Here is a 16,869-nt window from a genome sequence, read left to right as displayed (position 1 = left end):
ATACGGTATGAAGTTATAAAGATATACGGTATGAAGTTATAAAGATATACGGTATGAAGTTATAAAGATATACGGTATAAAGTTATTTAGATATACGGTATGAAGTTATAAAGATATACGGTATGAAGTTATAAAGATATACGGTATGAAGTTATAAAGATATACGGTATGTTATAAAGATATTATAAAGATATACGGTATGAAGTTATAAAGATATACGGTATGAAGTTATAAAGATATACGGTATATATAAAGATATACGGTATGAAGTTATAAAGATATACGGTATGAAGTTATAAAGATATACGGTATGAAGTTATTTAGCTACGGTATGAAGTTATAAAGATATACGGTATGAAGTTATAAAGATATACGGTATGAAGTTATACGGTAGATATACGGTATACGGTATGAAGTTATAAAGATATACGGTATATTTACGTATGTATAAAGATAAGTTATAAAGATATACGGTATAAAGTTATTTAGATATACGGTATGAAGTTATAAAGATATACGGTATAAAGTTATTTAAAGCTACGGTATGAAGTTATAAAGATATACGGTATGATGAAGTTATAAAGATATACGGTATAAAGTTATTTAGCTACGGTATGAAGTTATGAATATTATAAAGATATACGGTATGAAGTTATAAAGATATACGGTATGAAGTTATAAAGATATACGGTATGAAGTTATAAAGATATACGGTATGAAGTTATAAAGATATACGGTATAAAGTTATAAAGATATACGGTATGAAGTTATAAAGATATACGGTATGAAGTTATAAAGATATACGGTATGAAGTTATAAAGATATACGGTATGAAGTTATAAAGATATACGGTATAAAGTTATTTAGCTACGGTATGAAGTTATAAAGATATACGGTATAAAGTTATAAAGATATACGGTATGAAGTTATAAAGATATACGGTATGAAGTTATAAAGATATACGGTATGAAGTTATAAAGATATACGGTATGAAGTTATAAAGATATACGGTATGAAGTTATAAAGATATACGGTATAAAGTTATTTAGATATACGGTATGAAGTTATAAAGATATACGGTATGAAGTTATAAAGATATACGGTATGAAGTTATAAAGATATACGGTATGAAGTTATAAAGATATACGGTATAAAGTTATTAAAGATATACGGTATGAAGTTATAAAGATATACGGTATGAAGTTATAAAGATATACGGTATAAAGTTATTTAGCTACGGTATGAAGTTATAAAGATATACGGTATGAAGTTATAAAGATATACGGTATAAAGTTATTTAGGTACAGTATGAAGTTATAAAGATATACGGTATAAAGTTATAAAGATATACGGTATAAAGTTATTTAGGTACAGTATGAAGTTATAAAGATATACGGTATGAAGTTATAAAGATATACGGTATAAAGTTATTTAGGTACAGTATGAAGTTATAAAGATATACGGTATGAAGTTATAAAGATATACGGTATAAAGTTATTTAGATATACGGTATGAAGTTATAAAGATATACGGTATGAAGTTATAAAGATATACGGTATAAAGTTATTTAGGTACAGTATGAAGTTATAAAGATATACGGTATGAAGTTATAAAGATATACGGTATGAAGTTATAAAGATATACGGTATGAAGTTATAAAGATATACGGTATAAAGTTATTTAGGTACAGTATGAAGTTATAAAGATATACGGTATAAAGTTATTTAGGTACGGTATGAAGTTATAAAGATATACGGTATAAAGTTATTTAGCTACGGTATGAAGTTATAAAGATATACGGTATAAAGTTATTTAGCTACGGTATGAAGTTATAAAGATATACGGTATGAAGTTATAAAGATATACGGTATGAAGTTATAAAGATATACGGTATGAAGTTATAAAGATATACGGTATAAAGTTATTTAGGTACGGTATGAAGTTATAAAGATATACGGTATAAAGTTATTTAGCTACGGTATGAAGTTATAAAGATATACGGTATAAAGTTATTTAGATATACGGTATGAAGTTATAAAGATATACGGTATAAAGTTATAAAGATATACGGTATGAAGTTATAAAGATATACGGTATGAAGTTATAAAGATATACGGTATGAAGTTATAAAGATATACGGTATAAAGTTATTTAGATATACGGTATGAAGTTATAAAGATATACGGTATAAAGTTATAAAGATATACGGTATGAAGTTATAAAGATATACGGTATAAAGTTATAAAGATATACGGTATAAAGTTATAAAGATATACGGTATGAAGTTAAGTTATAAAGTTATATACGGTATAAAGTTATAAAGATATACGGTATGAAGTTATAAAGATATACGGTATAAAGTTATAAAGATATACGGTATGAAGTTATAAAGATATACGGTATAAAGTTATAAAGATATACGGTATAAAGTTATAGCTACGGTATGAAGTTATAAAGATATACGGTATGAAGTTATAAAGATATACGGTATAAAGTTATAAAGATATACGGTATAAAGTTATAAAGATATACGGTATAAAGTTATAAAGATATACGGTATGAAGTTATAAAGATATACGGTATAAAGTTATAAAGATATACGGTATGAAGTTATAAAGATATACGGTATAAAGTTATAAAGATATACGGTATAAAGTTATTTAGATATACGGTATAAAGTTATAAAGATATACGGTATGAAGTTATAAAGATATACGGTATAAAGTTATTTAGCTACGGTATGAAGTTATAAAGATATACGGTATAAAGTTATAAAGATATACGGTATGAAGTTATAAAGATATACGGTATGAAGTTATAAAGATATACGGTATAAGTTATAAAGATATACGGTATGAAGTTATAAAGATATACGGTATGAAGTTATAAAGATATACGGTATAAAGTTATAAAGATATACGGTATAAAGTTATAAAGATATACGGTATGAAGTTATAAAGATATACGGTATGAAGTTATAAAGATATACGGTATGAAGTTATAAAGATATACGGTATAAAGTTATAAAGATATACGGTATAAAGTTATAAAGATATACGGTATGAAGTTATAAAGATATACGGTATAAAGTTATAAAGATATACGGTATGAAGTTATAAAGATATACGGTATAAAGTTATAAAGATATACGGTATGAAGTTATAAAGATATACGGTATGAAGTTATAAAGATATACGGTATGAAGTTATAAAGATATACGGTATGAAGTTATAAAGATATACGGTATAAAGTTATTTAGCTACGGTATGAAGTTATAAAGATATACGGTATAAAGTTATTTAGGTACAGTATGAAGTTATAAAGATATACGGTATGAAGTTATAAAGATATACAGTATGAAGTTATAAAGATATACGGTATGAAGTTATAAAGATATACGGTATGAAGTTATAAAGATATACGGTATGAAGTTATAAAGATATATGGTATGAAGTTATAAAGATATACGGTATGAAGTTATAAAGATATATGGTATAAAGTTATTTAGGTACGGTATGAAGTTATAAAGATATACGGTATGAAGTTATAAAGATATACGGTATAAAGTTATTTAGGTACAGTATGAAGTTATAAAGATATACGGTATGAAGTTATAAAGATATATGGTATAAAGTTATTTAGGTACGGTATGAAGTTATAAAGATATACGGTATGAAGTTATAAAGATATACGGTATAAAGTTATTTAGGTACGGTATGAAGTTATAAAGATATACGGTATGAAGTTATAAAGATATACGGTATGAAGTTATAAAGATATACGGTATGAAGTTATAAAGATATACGGTATGAAGTTATAAAGATATACGGTATGAAGTTATAAAGATATACGGTATGAAGTTATAAAGATATACGGTATGAAGTTATTTAGCTACGGTATGAAGTTATAAAGATATACGGTATGAAGTTATAAAGATATACGGTATGAAGTTATAAAGATATACGGTATGAAGTTATAAAGATATACGGTATGAAGTTATAAAGATATACGGTATGAAGTTATAAAGATATACGGTATAAAGTTATTTATTTAGTTATAAAGATATACGGTATGAAGTTATAAAGATATACGGTATGAAGTTATAAAGATATACGGTATAAAGTTATTTAGGTAGTAAAGTTATAAAGATATACGGTATGAAGTTATAAAGATATACGGTATGAAGTTATAAAGATATACGGTATAAAGTTATTTAAAGATATACGGTATGAAGTTATAAAGATATACGGTATGAAGTTATAAAGATATACGGTATAAAGTTATAAAGTTATATAACGGTATGAAGTTATAAAGATATACGGTATGAAGTTATAAAGATATACGGTATGAAGTTATAAAGATATACGGTATGAAGTTATAAAGATATACGGTAAAGTTATTTAGCTACGGTATGAAGTTATAAAGATATACGGTATAAAGTTATAAAGATATACGGTATGAAGTTATAAAGATATACGGTATGAAGTTATAAAGATATACGGTATGAAGTTATAAAGATATATGGTATAAAGTTATTTAGCTACGGTATGAAGTTATAAAGATATACGGTATGAAGTTATAAAGATATACGGTATGAAGTTATAAAGATATACGGTATGAAGTTATAAAGATATACGGTATGAAGTTATAAAGATATACGGTATGAAGTTATAAAGATATACGGTATAAAGTTATTTAGCTACGGTATGAAGTTATAAAGATATACGGTATGAAGTTATAAAGATATACGGTATGAAGTTATAAAGATATACGGTATGAAGTTATTTAGCTACGGTATGAAGTTATAAAGATATACGGTATGAAGTTATAAAGATATACGGTATGAAGTTATAAAGATATACGGTATGAAGTTATAAAGATATACGGTATGAAGTTATAAAGATATACGGTATGAAGTTATAAAGATATACGGTATGAAGTTATAAAGATATACGGTTATGATACGGTTATAAAGATATACGGTATAAAGTTATAAAGATTATAAAGATATACGGTAGAAGTTATTTAGCTACGGTATGAAGTTATAAAGATATACGGTATGAAGTTATAAAGATATACGGTATGAAGTTATAAAGATATACGGTATGAAGTTATAAAGATATACGGTATGAAGTTATAAAGATATACGGTATGAAGTTATAAAGATATACGGTATAAAGTTATTTAGCTACGGTATGAAGTTATAAAGATATACGGTATGAAGTTATAAAGATATACGGTATGAAGTTATAAAGATATACGGTATGAAGTTATAAAGATATACGGTATGAAGTTATAAAGATATACGGTATGAAGTTATAAAGATATACGGTATAAAGTTATTTAGGTACAGTATGAAGTTATAAAGATATACGGTATGAAGTTATAAAGATATACGGTATGAAGTTATAAAGATATACGGTATGAAGTTATAAAGATATACGGTATGAAGTTATAAAGATATACGGTATGAAGTTATAAAGATATACGGTATGAAGTTATAAAGATATACGGTATGAAGTTATAAAGATATACGGTATGAAGTTATAAAGATATACGGTATGAAGTTATAAAGATATACGGTATGAAGTTATAAAGATATACGGTATAAAGTTATTTAGCTACGGTATGAAGTTATAAAGATATACGGTATGAAGTTATAAAGATATACGGTATAAAGTTATTTAGCTACGTTATGAAGTTATAAAGATATACGGTATGAAGTTATAAAGATATACGGTATGAAGTTATTTAGCTACGGTATGAAGTTATAAAGATATACGGTATGAAGTTATAAAGATATACGGTATGAAGTTATTTAGCTACGGTATGAAGTTATAAAGATATACGGTATAAAGTTATTTAGCTACGGTATGAAGTTATAAAGATATACGGTATGAAGTTATAAAGATATACGGTATGAAGTTATTTAGCTACGGTATGAAGTTATAAAGATATACGGTATGAAGTTATAAAGATATACGGTATGAAGTTATAAAGATATACGGTATGAAGTTATAAAGATATACGGTATGAAGTTATAAAGATATACGGTATAAAGTTATTTAGCTACGGTATGAAGTTATAAAGATATACGGTATGAAGTTATAAAGATATACGGTATGAAGTTATAAAGATATACGGTATGAAGTTATAAAGATATACGGTATAAAGTTATTTAGCTACGGTATGAAGTTATAAAGATATACGGTATGAAGTTATAAAGATATACGGTATGAAGTTATAAAGATATACGGTATGAAGTTATAAAGATATACGGTATAAAGTTATTTAGCTACGGTATGAAGTTATAAAGATATACGGTATGAAGTTATAAAGATATACGGTATAAAGTTATTTAGCTACGGTATGAAGTTATAAAGATATACGGTATGAAGTTATAAAGATATACGGTATGAAGTTATAAAGATATACGGTATGAAGTTATAAAGATATACGGTATAAAGTTATTTAGGTACGGTATGAAGTTATAAAGATATACGGTATGAAGTTATAAAGATATACGGTATAAAGTTATTTAGGTACAGTATGAAGTTATAAAGATATACGGTATGAAGTTATAAAGATATACGGTATAAAGTTATAGATACAGTATGAAGTTATAAAGATATACGGTATAAAGTTATAAAGATATACGGTATAAAGTTATTTAGGTACAGTATGAAGTTATAAAGATATACGGTATGAAGTTATAAAGATATATGGTATAAAGTTATTTAGGTACGGTATGAAGTTATAAAGATATACGGTATGAAGTTATAAAGATATACGGTATAAAGTTATTTAGGTACAGTATGAAGTTATAAAGATATACGGTATGAAGTTATAAAGATATACGGTATAAAGTTATTTAGGTACAGTATGAAGTTATAAAGATATACGGTATGAAGTTATAAAGATATACGGTATGAAGTTATAAAGATATACGGTATGAAGTTATAAAGATATACGGTATAAAGTTATTTAGGTACAGTATGAAGTTATAAAGATATACGGTATAAAGTTATTTAGGTACGGTATGAAGTTATAAAGATATACGGTATAAAGTTATTTAGCTACGGTATGAAGTTATAAAGATATACGGTATAAAGTTATTTAGCTACGGTATGAAGTTATAAAGATATACGGTATGAAGTTATAAAGATATACGGTATGAAGTTATAAAGATATACGGTATGAAGTTATAAAGATATACGGTATAAAGTTATTTAGGTACGGTATGAAGTTATAAAGATATACGGTATAAAGTTATTTAGCTACGGTATGAAGTTATAAAGATATACGGTATAAAGTTATTTAGCTACGGTATGAAGTTATAAAGATATACGGTATAAAGTTATTTAGCTACGGTATGAAGTTATAAAGATATACGGTATGAAGTTATAAAGATATACGGTATGAAGTTATAAAGATATACGGTATGAAGTTATAAAGATATACGGTATAAAGTTATTTAGGTACAGTATGAAGTTATAAAGATATACGGTATAAAGTTATTTAGGTACGGTATGAAGTTATAAAGATATACGGTATAAAGTTATTTAGCTACGGTATGAAGTTATAAAGATATACGGTATAAAGTTATTTAGCTACGGTATGAAGTTATAAAGATATACGGTATGAAGTTATAAAGATATACGGTATGAAGTTATAAAGATATACGGTATGAAGTTATAAAGATATACGGTATAAAGTTATTTAGCTACGGTATGAAGTTATAAAGATATACGGTATGAAGTTATAAAGATATATGGTATGAAGTTATAAAGATATACGGTATAAAGTTATTTAGGTACGGTATGAAGTTATAAAGATATACGGTATAAAGTTATAAAGATATACGGTATAAAGTTATTTAGGTACGGTATGAAGTTATAAAGATATACGGTATGAAGTTATAAAGATATACGGTATAAAGTTATTTAGCTACGGTATGAAGTTATTTAGGTACGGTATGAAGTTATAAAGATATACGGTATAAAGTTATAAAGATATACGGTATAAAGTTATTTAGCTACGGTATGAAGTTATAAAGATATACGGTATGAAGTTATAAAGATATACGGTATGAAGTTATAAAGATATACGGTATGAAGTTATAAAGATATACGGTATGAAGTTATAAAGATATACGGTATAAAGTTATTTAGGTACGGTATGAAGTTATAAAGATATACGGTATGAAGTTATAAAGATATACGGTATAAAGTTATTTAGGTACGGTATGAAGTTATAAAGATATACGGTATGAAGTTATAAAGATATACGGTATGAAGTTATAAAGATATACGGTATAAAGTTATTTAGGTACAGTATGAAGTTATAAAGATATACGGTATGAAGTTATAAAGATATACGGTATGAAGTTATAAAGATATACGGTATGAAGTTATAAAGATATACGGTATGAAGTTATAAAGATATACGGTATGAAGTTATAAAGATATACGGTATGAAGTTATAAAGATATACGGTATGAAGTTATAAAGATATACGGTATGAAGTTATAAAGATATACGGTATGAAGTTATAAAGATATACGGTATGAAGTTATAAAGATATACGGTATAAAGTTATTTAGGTACAGTATGAAGTTATAAAGATATACGGTATAAAGTTATAAAGATATACGGTATAAAGTTATTTAGGTACAGTATGAAGTTATAAAGATATACGGTATGAAGTTATAAAGATATACGGTATAAAGTTATTTAGGTACAGTATGAAGTTATAAAGATATACGGTATGAAGTTATAAAGATATACGGTATAAAGTTATTTAGGTACAGTATGAAGTTATAAAGATATACGGTATGAAGTTATAAAGATATACGGTATGAAGTTATAAAGATATACGGTATAAAGTTATTTAGGTACAGTATGAAGTTATAAAGATATACGGTATGAAGTTATAAAGATATACGGTATAAAGTTATTTAGGTACAGTATGAAGTTATAAAGATATACGGTATGAAGTTATAAAGATATACGGTATGAAGTTATAAAGATATACGGTATGAAGTTATAAAGATATACGGTATGAAGTTATAAAGATATACGGTATAAAGTTATTTAGGTACGGTATGAAGTTATAAAGATATACGGTATAAAGTTATTTAGATATACGGTATGAAGTTATAAAGATATACGGTATGAAGTTATAAAGATATACGGTATGAAGTTATAAAGATATACGGTATGAAGTTATAAAGATATACGGTATAAAGTTATTTAGTACGGTATGAAGTTATAAAGATATACGGTATAAAGTTATTTAGGTATGAAGTTATAAAGTATGAAGTTATAAAGATATACGGTATAAAGTTATAAAGATATACGGTATGAAGTTATAAAGATATACGGTATAAAGTTATTTAGCTACGGTATGAAGTTATAAAGATATACGGTATGAAGTTATAAAGATATACGGTATGAAGTTATAAAGATATACGGTATGAAGTTATAAAGATATACGGTATAAAAAGTTATTATAAAGATATACGGTATGAAGTTATAAAGATATGGTATGAAGTTATAAAGTTATAAAGATATACGGTATAAAGTTATAAAGATATACGGTATAAAGTTATAAAGATATACGGTATAAAGTTATTTAGGTACGGTATGAAGTTATAAAGATATACGGTATGAAGTTATAAAGATATACGGTATAAAGTTATTTAGCTACGGTATGAAGTTATTTAGGTACGGTATGAAGTTATAAAGATATACGGTATAAAGTTATAAAGATATACGGTATAAAGTTATTTAGCTACGGTATGAAGTTATAAAGATATACGGTATGAAGTTATAAAGATATACGGTATGAAGTTATAAAGATATACGGTATGAAGTTATAAAGATATACGGTATGAAGTTATAAAGATATACGGTATAAAGTTATTTAGGTACGGTATGAAGTTATAAAGATATACGGTATGAAGTTATAAAGATATACGGTATAAAGTTATTTAGGTACGGTATGAAGTTATAAAGATATATGGTATGAAGTTATAAAGATATACGGTATGAAGTTATAAAGATATACGGTATAAAGTTATTTAGGTACAGTATGAAGTTATAAAGATATACGGTATGAAGTTATAAAGATATACAGTATGAAGTTATAAAGATATACGGTATGAAGTTATAAAGATATACGGTATGAAGTTATAAAGATATACGGTATGAAGTTATAAAGATATACGGTATGAAGTTATAAAGATATACGGTATGAAGTTATAAAGATATACGGTATGAAGTTATAAAGATATACGGTATGAAGTTATAAAGATATACGGTATGAAGTTATAAAGATATACGGTATAAAGTTATTTAGGTACAGTATGAAGTTATAAAGATATACGGTATAAAGTTATAAAGATATACGGTATAAAGTTATTTAGGTACAGTATGAAGTTATAAAGATATACGGTATGAAGTTATAAAGATATACGGTATAAAGTTATTTAGGTACAGTATGAAGTTATAAAGATATACGGTATGAAGTTATAAAGATATACGGTATAAAGTTATTTAGGTACAGTATGAAGTTATAAAGATATACGGTATGAAGTTATAAAGATATACGGTATGAAGTTATAAAGATATACGGTATAAAGTTATTTAGGTACAGTATGAAGTTATAAAGATATACGGTATGAAGTTATAAAGATATACGGTATAAAGTTATTTAGGTACAGTATGAAGTTATAAAGATATACGGTATGAAGTTATAAAGATATACGGTATGAAGTTATAAAGATATACGGTATAAAGTTATTTAGGTACAGTATGAAGTTATAAAGATATACGGTATAAAGTTATTTAGGTACGGTATGAAGTTATAAAGATATACGGTATAAAGTTATTTAGCTACGGTATGAAGTTATAAAGATATACGGTATAAAGTTATTTAGCTACGGTATGAAGTTATAAAGATATACGGTATGAAGTTATAAAGATATACGGTATGAAGTTATAAAGATATACGGTATGAAGTTATAAAGATATACGGTATAAAGTTATTTAGGTACGGTATGAAGTTATAAAGATATACGGTATAAAGTTATTTAGCTACGGTATGAAGTTATAAAGATTATAAAGATATACGGTATAAAGTTATTTAGCTACGGTATGAAGTTATAAAGATATACGGTATAAAGTTATAAAGATATACGGTATGAAGTTATAAAGATATACGGTATGAAGTTATAAAGATATACGTACAGTATGAAGTTATAAAGATATACGGTATAAAGTTATTTAGGTATGAAGTTATAAAGATATACGGTATAAAGTTATTTAGGTACAGTATGAAGTTATAAAGATATACGGTATAAAGTTATTTAGGTACGGTATGAAGTTATAAAGATATACGGTATAAAGTTATTTAGGTACGGTATGAAGTTATAAAGATATACGGTATAAAGTTATAAAGATATACGGTATAAAGTTATTTAGCTACGGTATGAAGTTATTTAGGTACGGTATGAAGTTATAAAGATATACGGTATGAAGTTATAAAGATATATGGTATGAAGTTATAAAGATATACGGTATGAAGTTATAAAGATATACGGTATGAAGTTATAAAGATATACGGTATGAAGTTATAAAGATATACGGTATGAAGTTATAAAGATATACGGTATGAAGTTATAAAGATATACGGTATAAAGTTATAAAGATATACGGTATAAAGTTATTTAGGTACGGTATGAAGTTATAAAGATATACGGTATAAAGTTATTTAGCTACAGTATGAAGTTATAAAGATATACGGTATGAAGTTATAAAGATATACGGTATAAAGTTATTTAGCTACGGTATGAAGTTATAAAGATATACGGTATAAAGTTATTTAGCTACGGTATGAAGTTATAAAGATATACGGTATAAAGTTATTTAGGTACGGTATGAAGTTATAAAGATATACGGTATAAAGTTATTTAGCTACGGTATGAAGTTATAAAGATATACGGTATGAAGTTATAAAGATATACGGTATAAAGTTATTTAGCTACGGTATGAAGTTATAAAGATATATGGTATAAAGTTATTTAGCTACGGTATGAAGTTATAAAGATATACGGTATAAAGTTATAAAGATGCTGACATTAACACCAATATGATTTCCTCCATTGTGTCATAGATGATCAGACGTACAGTACTGTAAACGGGTTGCTTAGACTTCACGCTCTTGTAACAAGAGGGCAACGCAAATACCTTGAGCTGAGCTCAGCACACTGACATCTTAGCCTGGTACCTACACAACATACCACTAACACCATAACACACATAATGCTAATTGTCTCACTATCATTTACAGTTTTTATGCTGTTAATACCATTGCCAGTCATAACAATTGACTTGAAGATGGTATTATAGGCATCCATGTTATTGATCATTCAAATAATAATTCTGAATTTCAAATAAATTATTCCAGAGAACGAGCTTCCACTGCTCCAGAGTCCAATGGCGGTGAGCTTTACACCACTCCAGCCGACGCTTTGCACTGCGCATGGTGATCTTAGGCTTGTGTGCAACTGCTCGGCAATGGAAACCCATTTCATGAAGGTCCCGAAGAACAGTTCTTGTGTTGATGTTGCTTCCAGGGGCAGTTTGGAACTCGGTAGTGAGTGTTGCAACTGAGGAAAGACGTTTTACGTTCTACGCGCTCCAGCACTCGGAGGTCCCATTCTGTGAGCCATTGTTGCTTCTAGACGTTTCCACTTCACAATAACAGCACTTACAGTTGACCGGGGCAGCTCTAGCAGGGCAGACATTTGACAAACTGACTTGTTGGAAAGGTGGCATCCTATGACGGTGCCACATTGAATGTCACAGAGCTCTTCAGTAAGGCCATTCTACTACCAATGTTTGTCTATGGAGATTGCATGGCTCTGTGCTCGATTTTATACACCTGTCAGCAATGGATGTGGATGAAATAGCCCAATCAACAAATTTGAAAGGATGTCTACATACTTTTGAGGATGTAGTGTATAACAAAGTTTCCTTGTTTAAATCACTACATTCTGTAACCAATACTGAAATAAAAATGAAGACTTGCTTTACAACACTACGTAAAAAACATGACATATGGCAATGTTGACATGGTCTGAGCAGGGTCATCTTATATGGGTGTCAATATTGGCAAAGACTCTGTGGAAACATGAATCATTTTCAGGAATTTAATCTAAATTAGCCAACTTTTCTAATTACGCTGAGCATTAGCCAGCTCTAATAGAGGAGTGTATGATGCTGTGACAGAGCTGTCAGAGTAAAGCCATCACTCTCACAGCACAGCACTTACTCAGCTCAATTCCTGAATTCATTGAGGTCCAATTACTAAAACAGCAGATGGCCCAGTAATCTGCCATGAGACTGTTACAATGGAGAGACAATTCATCTCATCTCCCTATGCTAGCTACAGGGACAGCCCTGAGCTGCTTCACAGACACGAATACCCTGCTCTACAGGTGGGCTTAAACTTGCACACCTTTCACCCTGCTCATTCACATATCTTGTTTACCACAAACCAGGTAGCCTAGTGGTTAGGGTGTTGGACAAGTAACCAAAAGGTTGCAAGATTGAATCCCCGAGCAGACAAGATACAAATCTGTTGTTCTGCCCCTGAACAGGCAGTGAACCCATTGATCCTAGGCTATCATTGAAAATAAGAATTTGTTCTTAACTGACTTGCCTAGTTAAATGAAGGTCAAATAAAAATTAAGTCAGTGAACATCACTGTAGTGTCAACTACAACAGGTGAAATAGGACGGTAGTATCAGTATTTTTTTAATGGAAATCATGTAACAACGTTATTTTGGCAACAATGGACATATTACATCCAGAAAGCTCAATCTAATCCTTAGCTAATCTTAAACTGTATCAACCTGTATTATGCAAAGCTTGATGTCATTGTGCCTGTATGATGCACACACTACTACCTCATTGGACCCTAGAAAATATGTCAACCTCGTATGACGTAGTTATCCTCTTTATCTTCAAGACAGCTCGTCTGGTATTTAAGTAGCGATGACCATAATCCTGTTCAGCACATTGTGAAGTGGTCAGGGTGAGAAGGAGAGTCAGACCAAGTCAGGAAGAAGCCAACAGGTGGTTTCCTCCAAGTCAGGTGAGAGAGGTAGTGCACACAAAACAAATAACAATATTATCCCTTCACCATAGTGTTTATTTGCAGCATGGGGAATTCTAAGAGTGGGGCACTGTCCAAGGAACTTCTGGAGGACCTGAAGTCCAATACTAAGTACAACGAGGCCGAGCTGTGTGTCTGGTACCAGTCCTTCCTCAAGGAATGCCCCACAGGCAGGATCACCAAGGAGCAATTTGAGGGCATCTATGCCAGCTTCTTCCCTAATGCAGATCCTACTGAGTACGCAAGGCATGTCTTTAGGAGCTTTGATACCAACGCAGATGGTCAACTGGACTTTAAGGAGTACATTGTGGCCCTGCACCTTACCTCCGGAGGCAAGACCCTGCAGAAGCTAGAGTGGGCCTTCGCCCTCTACGACGTGGATGGAAACGGAACCATCAGCAAAAATGAGATCCAAGAGATTGTTAAGGTACAAAAACAAACCATTTCTCTGCCTCTAGTGTGGTGGTAGTTACTGAACCACAGAACCACTCAGTATACAAAATGGACATAAACAAAGATCTTAGTTACAACCAAAAAGTGCAACAAGATGAATCTAATTAAAAGCAGAACATATATTATTTCATTCATTTGTGAAATGATTAGGTGAATTGTTTAATATTCTACGTATTCAGTCATCCTGTAAAAATATGATGGGAGAACAATCTGCATGTAGTCTGCATTTCAAGAACTGTGCTATGATGATACATGTGCTGAATTCAGTATTTAATCTACATTTGAAAGTGGCATGTTTATGTTTTATTGTTATATTACTTTACAGTCAATATTTAACATGATTCCCGAGGAAGACCAAAAGGACCTGCCTGAAGATGAAAACACACCTGATAAGAGAGCAGACAAAGTCTGGGAATTTTTTGGAAAGAAAGAAGATGGTAATTTTGATTGTGAAGAATTTTCTAAATGTGATAGGATGAGAACTTCTGGCATGAGAGACTTCTTATGGGTTTTGCACAATTAGACACATTAAATAAACAACCATAATAATGTTGATTCAGTAATGTCATTGTTAATGTTTCCTTTCCAGACAAGATTGCAGAGAGGGAATTCATTCAAGGAGTGATGGACAACAAGGACATCCTACGGTTGATTCAGTATGATGAGCCCCAGAAAATCAAGGACAAACTGAAGGAGAAGAAACAATAGCTTTCCGACAAAATCATTCTTTTGAATTCTATAAGACTGTTCAAAGCTTAACTGTTTACAAACCCAACTCTCCTGCCAGACCTGGGCTCTTTGTGCGCTAGACAACATTGGCTTTACACATTGAAGTACCGCACATTGTGGTGGATGACCTGTTTGTCTATGAGCCACCTGGACTTTTCTTCCCACTCAAATAACTGTTCCGTGCTCTAGAATGATGGGTATTCTTTTCTATTTCGTAATGAATGAATGGTTTCCAGGATTCTGTTGCCTGCTGCTGTGTTCACTTGCATTCATTCGTTTAATAAAGAGAAAGCCAACAGGAAAGGACCCACTGGGCACACACTGGTTGAATCAATGTTGTTTCCATGATATTTAAATGAAATTACATCGAACCAACATAGACTTCTGTGCCCAGTGGGGAGCTCCTTGTGAAGGGAATTAGGCTGAAGTTAACAATCCCTGTCTTACTATCAATCCTATTAGTATGTGAAGGTCAGTTTAGAAACATCCTGGCAGAGGTTTGTTATGAAGGTAATGTGTCTTATAATGTGCTTAGCAGGACTGAAACCTCATAAAATGTACAGTATTCAACTGGTAGAACAAAGGAAAAGGAGTATTTTTCCTTGAATATTGTTGACATTTTGTTGATGCTGTCAGAGACTGCTGGAAACTACATAATAAAAAACACTGTGAAAAAGGACATTATTAAGGGGTTCTAAAAAACGTTAAAAAAAATATATATATACTATATACTGGATTTAAGTAGAGAAAATGAGTAAATGTAATATTCAACTTTTGTTGAAAGATTCAAGGCATTCTAAAAAGAGCAATACAGATGTACTTTCACAAATCGTCTGCCTGGTCCTGAGGGAATGAGATTTCTTTCTCGTTTCCATTTTTATTTCCCTTCAATAAGCGTGTATTTAAGTGTGTAGAGTTGTTATTATATTTTGAAACGGTATCATCCTGAATTTGATCATATGTTGGTTTATATTGTTAAAGAGACATACTATAGTATCAAATACAATAACTGTCTTCATTTACAAGAACAATAGTAAACATATAACCAAATGACCATAATTTCAATCTAATAGAATGGCTCAATAGTGTTGATGAGATTGAGGAGCAGCCTCAAACTATGAGAATAGAAAGGTTCAGAACTTTTGTGAAACAGCACAGCACAGTTGAAAAATATATGGCAAGTAGAAATGAAAACTAGAGATAGATGGGAGGGACTAAAGGAAGAGGGATAACTGAGGTATAATGTACTGTGCCTGTCAAATATATTGTATAAGCAGGGAGTATAAGTCTAAGTGTTGTTGTCCATTCATTTACGCCAGTTAGTGGAGGGATGGTGGGGTTAGGGGAGCGGTGGTAGGGTTAGGGGAGGGGTGGTAGGGTTAGGGGAGGGGTGGTACTACTAGGGGAGGGGTGGTAGGGTTAGGGGAGGGGTGGTACTACTAGGGGAGGGGTGGTACGACTAGGGGAGGGGTGGTACTACTAGGGGAGGGGTGGTAGGGTTAGGGG

The 16,869-nt window shown here is 29.9% G+C and overlaps 1 protein-coding gene across 1 annotated transcript; it reads left to right on the top strand.

Annotated features, from left to right (window-relative positions):
- The first annotated feature begins 14,066 nt into the window (after positions 1–14,066).
- LOC124016191 (recoverin-like) lies at positions 14,067–16,581 on the top strand. Its single transcript, XM_046331728.1, has 3 exons — positions 14,067–14,608; positions 14,960–15,071; positions 15,224–16,581. The coding sequence occupies exons 1-3, from the start codon at positions 14,228–14,230 to the stop codon at positions 15,340–15,342; spliced, it is 612 nt and encodes a 203-aa protein (XP_046187684.1). The 5' UTR covers positions 14,067–14,227; the 3' UTR covers positions 15,343–16,581.
- Positions 16,582–16,869: the final 288 nt, after the last annotated feature.

Source organism: Oncorhynchus gorbuscha, linkage group LG26, assembly GCF_021184085.1.
Source record: "Oncorhynchus gorbuscha isolate QuinsamMale2020 ecotype Even-year linkage group LG26, OgorEven_v1.0, whole genome shotgun sequence".
NCBI classification, from domain to species: Eukaryota; Metazoa; Chordata; class Actinopteri; order Salmoniformes; family Salmonidae; genus Oncorhynchus; species Oncorhynchus gorbuscha.
Note: the sequence above shows the minus strand (reverse complement) of the source record. Positions and strands in the feature narration are given on the sequence as shown.

What these genes read in the sequence shown, in the direction of transcription:
- LOC124016191 (XM_046331728.1), top strand. Translation starts at nt 14,228, where the DNA reads ATGGGGAATTCTAAGAGTGGGGCACTGTCCAAGGAACTTCTGGAGGAC. An exon ending in AGATCCAAGAGATTGTTAAG is followed by an intron (nt 14,609 to 14,959) that starts GTACAAAAACAA and finishes ATTACTTTACAG; the next exon opens with TCAATATTTAACATGATTCC. An exon ending in TTTTGGAAAGAAAGAAGATG is followed by an intron (nt 15,072 to 15,223) that starts GTAATTTTGATT and finishes TTTCCTTTCCAG; the next exon opens with ACAAGATTGCAGAGAGGGAA.